Genomic DNA, 4,590 nt, shown 5'->3' with positions numbered 1-4,590 from the left:
AGTGCTGCCAGTGCCAGCAGGAGCGGCAGAAGTACTTGAAGCAGATCTGTGGGGAGAGCAGAGAGGCAGTGCCACGAGGGAAGGGACACAGAGGCTTCTCCTTCCTCCTCCTGCCTGGGTTTGCAGCCCTTTCGCAGCCCTCACCAGCACAACAGATCCTTGGACTGGAGGGAGGGAATGTCAGCAGAGTTTTGTTTTGGGTGGTTTTTTGGTTTTTTTTTAAGAGGTTGGAAAATCTCAGCGTGGGCACTGGGGCAACTGCTGGGCTCTGCCCACGCTCACACTGGTCCCTGCCTGCAGCAGAGCCTGCTGCTGCTCAGCTCCTGTCCTGACTCCGCAGGCAGCCGTGGCCAAGCTCCTCTGCCTGCAGTGAGGGGAGGTCAGCCAGAGTCCCCCATGCCTCGGGCAGCCCCAGGACTGACCCCGGGGTGCTGGCACTCCAACTCCAGCTTGACACAGCTCACAGAGCCCTGACCTCCCCTCCCTCCCCATCCCACAACAGGCCCCAGTGCACTGGCACAGCATCAGCAGAGCCGTGGCATTTCTGAATCCAGGAAAGCTGGAGAGCTGTCTGTGCCTCCTGGTGAGCACCAAAGCTGCACCTCCTCCAAAACACGGGCTCAGCCCCATCCTGCCCACTCGGGAAGGAGCACAGCATTCCCGGACACCAACATGAGAGTGGCAGAGCTTGCTCCTCCCTTGACAAAACCCCCGAGCCACAGGTGGCAGCAGAACCAGCCTTACCTGGTCTCTGCAGAAGAAAGGGCCAGGCTGAGCACTGCAGACTTGGCACATGGAATCCTCCAGGTATGGGTCAATCTGAACCTGCAGGAGAACCAGGCAGTGAGCACAGAGCAGTTCCAGGGGCAACCACCCACTTCCCTGGGTACCCCAAATCCACCTCCAGCACCCCTCAAGGCTGGCAGAGTAGCAGCTTCTCACTTCCCTCCAGAGGGAATACAGGGCAGGCTCCATGGACCACAGTGCTCCCCACAGTATCATCACTCAGATCCTGCCCCACCAGCCCCACTCACCTTCTTAGTAAACTTGGTTGTTTTGATCTCCACGAACGCAGCCGTCACTGCCTTCAGGTAGCTGCGCTGGTTGTTGAAGGTGACACGGCCTGACCCTGCAACAAGCCACACACGTGTTAGGAACTGGTGGAGGTTGGGACAGACCTGCTGTCAGTACCACCCCTTCCTTCCCTACCTAGTGCTGCTCAGCCACTGCCAGGGAAGCAGCTTTGGCAGAGATGGTACCCAGGGCTGGGGGCTGTGCCTGCCTCACTCCCCAGGCAGTGCACTCCCTGGAGGAGCAGCAGTGCCTGGAGGGGAAGGCAGTGCAGAGCAGGCTCCATGCCTGCATGTGAAATACACCTGAAATACACGGTGCTGAGACAGCTCAGCAGCTTTTATTTCCAGCCTCCCCCTCATCCCTGAGCCTTGTGTTTTGCAGCCTCATTGCCAGTCAGCAGCATTCCCACACTCACTTCCAGCCAAGTTCTATTAAGCACCAGGAAAATGTATCATTACTTCCCTTTGAGCTCCTGTTCTGGGAGCACTGGGTGTTACAGGAGTGACACAAGGCAGATCCCTACAGCTTGGCCACAGCACAAAGCATCACCCAAACCCAGGCGTTCCCCACTGGAGCATCACACAGGACACAAGCAGGGGTGCCTGGATCTGGTTCAAGGCCACAGGAGATGCCTCAGCCAGCACAAACAGTCAGCTTGGGGTATAGCTTTGTTACTAAAATTGAGTTTGGATTGCTGTGAGTTTAGGACAACTCCAAGAGTGGAAGTGCCAGTGAACTGTTGGGAGACAAATCTGTGATGTGGAGCAACCTGGGCTCTGCATGGACCCACAGGAGGTTGGGGCCCTGCCCTGGACCTCACAGTGCCAGCACAGGGAGGTTGATGTGCAAGACTTGATTCACAGCCACACTAAAAATTTGCTTAAAGACTCACACTCCCATTCCCACTCCCTTGGGACTGTCCACCTAAAGCCACTTGGGATTTGCAGCACCACAGGCATGTCCTAAATCCAAGCCTTGCCCAGAAAAGTCTGACTGCTGTCCAAGGACAGTGACACACAGTGACAGCTCTGCACTACCAAGCTCTGACACTGTTCCTGCCTGGCAACACCAAGAGATTCAGTCCCTCCTGTACGTGACCTGCTGCAGCCTGAGCCTGGAAGGCTGGTCCTCAGGCACACGGCTATGGGGCTTTTCCATACAGACCAGTCACCTCAGTGCTGTCTCCTGGCCCATGAGGCCACCAGGGAGGTATAGGGGACATGTCTTCATGTGTGATATTTCAGCTCCAGTGACAAGAGCCCAAATGTGGGTGAAACCCACAGCTGCCTCAGCTCTGGGGATGGACGAGCAGCTACAGCAGCATCTAATGACCACTAACAGCACCAAACAAGGGCTAAAATACCTCTTAAAGGGATATTGAAAAACCTCAAGCTATTCTGGAATGATCTAGGACCTTCCACTTCCCAGGCACATCAGCTCTGGCAGACCTCCCCCCAAGGTTGCTCTTGTCTCCCCACAGCCAGAAGGCAAGGAGCATGGTCTGTGGGAGATGCGGGACAGACATCTGCTCCCAGAGACTGGCATCTGGACAGTCCTCCAGTTGAAGGACAAGCCAAGGACACCGCTGTAGCCTCCCTCAGAGCCTGCCCTGGTGGAATCACCACTTACCAATAGGATACTTGTGCTTGTCCGTGTCGATGCCAGCGTAGACCACTCCTCCAAACAGGTCACACATGACAGATGACAGGGCCTCTGCATTCAGCATCCCATGCAGAGCCCCCACGAACACAGTCTTGCTGGGGTCGAGTCGCTGCGAGGGGCTGCGCACAAAGTTGCTGTCTGCCAACACCCACGGGATCACCTGCACCTGGAACCACACACACAGGTGGATCAGGTCAGCCAAGAGCCTGCAGAGCCACACACTGTGCCCTCAGCTGACAGGAGCCATCCCAGACCCCAGGACTGCATCCCTGAGCTGAAAACATCACTTGTTCTTGATGCTCAGGGTCCACATCCAGGGCACCGCAGCTCCGGGGAGCCCACAGGGCCCATCAAGAGCACAAAACCAACTCTGCTTCCAGCCAAACTGTAATCCAAACCACCAGTCCTTTGGGGCTGGCAGCCAGGAGACAATCCACACACCTACACTGATGTTTACAGCCCAGTCAGATGCCTCCCAGCACAGAAGCCTGTTGTTGGAGGGGATCACTGGAACAACCCACTGACTGCCAGCTCCGGCAGGAGCTCCCATCTGCTCAGCAGCTGATGGAGAGCTCTGGAGAGGAGAAGCTTATGGCAGAGCTAAATCACCGAGCTCAAAAGCAGTGCCAATAGCCAGACACCAGGAGAGCTGCCTGGAGCACAATTAGTTTGTGCCTGTCTAGATAAGACCTGGATTTCAATCCTGTAACTTGCTAAACTCCAGCAGTTGTCCCTGATCTGAGGGCACTCCCTCTCCTAGAAGGCCAAAAGCAACCTCAGCACCTCCAGAGCACAGGTCAGCTAGCCAAAGCCACACTGGGGAAAAGCTGTGGATCCAAAATAACTGCCTGATGAGGCTGTAAAACCATTTGTTCAGCAAGCAGAGGAGGCTTGACAAAACACCAGAGGGATCCCAGTCTGTCTCTGCAAGCAAAGGTGTGCTGAAAGCAGCATGGAGTGGAAAAATCCCCGTTCCCGTGCTCCTTCCCAGATAACTGAAGCTGAAGGCAGGGTCTCCACCCATCCAGGAGCTCCAGGTCAGTTTCCAGCACAAGCTGTTGTGAAGGACACAAACACTGTCCTGACACATCCCTACTGCAGGAACACACCAGTTACAGCCAGCCAGGAGCCAGTGTGCCTCTCCTGCTGCTGTTCCAGCCCTGCTGTCCTGGAGCAGAGTAACACCTTGTCTCCAAGGATCTCATCCCCAGCCCCTGCTGCCACGCTGGGCTGCTCTCACAGCTCTGCTCACCTCTTTGCAGCGCATCCTGCGGCTGGACATCTTGAAGTAGTACTCACTGTACCCATCAGGGCTCAGCATGTCCTGGGAGCACGCCTGGAGCAGCGCACGCACAGACTTCTCCGACTCAAACACCAGGTAGACATATCCTTTGGAGGCGAAGGGAAAGAAGCAGCTGTTAGAACTGTGGTGGAGGGGGAACAGATCATCCCAGTTTGTGGACACCCTCAAAAATCACTCTCAGATGCCACCTAAAGTATCTGTGTGGCATCTCTTGCTGCCCCCAACAGACTGTGCAATCCAGAGTCCAGCCAAGCTGGGAAGAGCACAAACCCAGCACAGCACAAGGGGCAGGATGCCCAGGTCCAGTGCCATGTGAGCCATTGTGCCTCACACAAAGCCACACCTGGCCACGCCAAGTAGGCACCACCAGCCTGGACACAGGTCTGCTTTACATTTTGACTGTCCTGGCTCAGAAATAGAAGTCCTGAGTTTTAAAATCACTCCCGCGGGTGCCAGCGCTCTGCCTGGCATTGCTCCGGTGACTGAGGGAGGCCACCAGGCACCACGGAGACTCCAAACTAGCCACCTCCTACCCTGTAACTCATGACTGC

General features: G+C 56.0%; 1 protein-coding gene across 1 annotated transcript in view; it reads right to left on the bottom strand.

Annotated features, from left to right (window-relative positions):
* Positions 1–4: 4 nt before the first annotated feature.
* Positions 5–4,590, bottom strand: part of CPEB1 (cytoplasmic polyadenylation element binding protein 1) — a gene marked incomplete at its 3' end in the record, with an annotated part of 32,392 nt that continues 27,806 nt past the window's right edge. The window contains exons 7-11 of the mRNA XM_009069973.1: positions 3,989–4,125; positions 2,704–2,902; positions 1,035–1,129; positions 745–825; positions 5–46 (exon numbers count right to left, since the gene is read on the bottom strand). Coding sequence (XP_009068221.1) covers positions 5–46; positions 745–825; positions 1,035–1,129; positions 2,704–2,902; positions 3,989–4,125 — 554 coding nt within the window. The remainder of the gene's footprint in view (positions 47–744; positions 826–1,034; positions 1,130–2,703; positions 2,903–3,988; positions 4,126–4,590) is intronic.

This window comes from Acanthisitta chloris, unplaced genomic scaffold (assembly GCF_000695815.1).
Source record: "Acanthisitta chloris isolate BGI_N310 unplaced genomic scaffold, ASM69581v1 scaffold3762, whole genome shotgun sequence".
Taxonomy (NCBI): domain Eukaryota; kingdom Metazoa; phylum Chordata; class Aves; order Passeriformes; family Acanthisittidae; genus Acanthisitta; species Acanthisitta chloris.
Note: the sequence above shows the minus strand (reverse complement) of the source record. Positions and strands in the feature narration are given on the sequence as shown.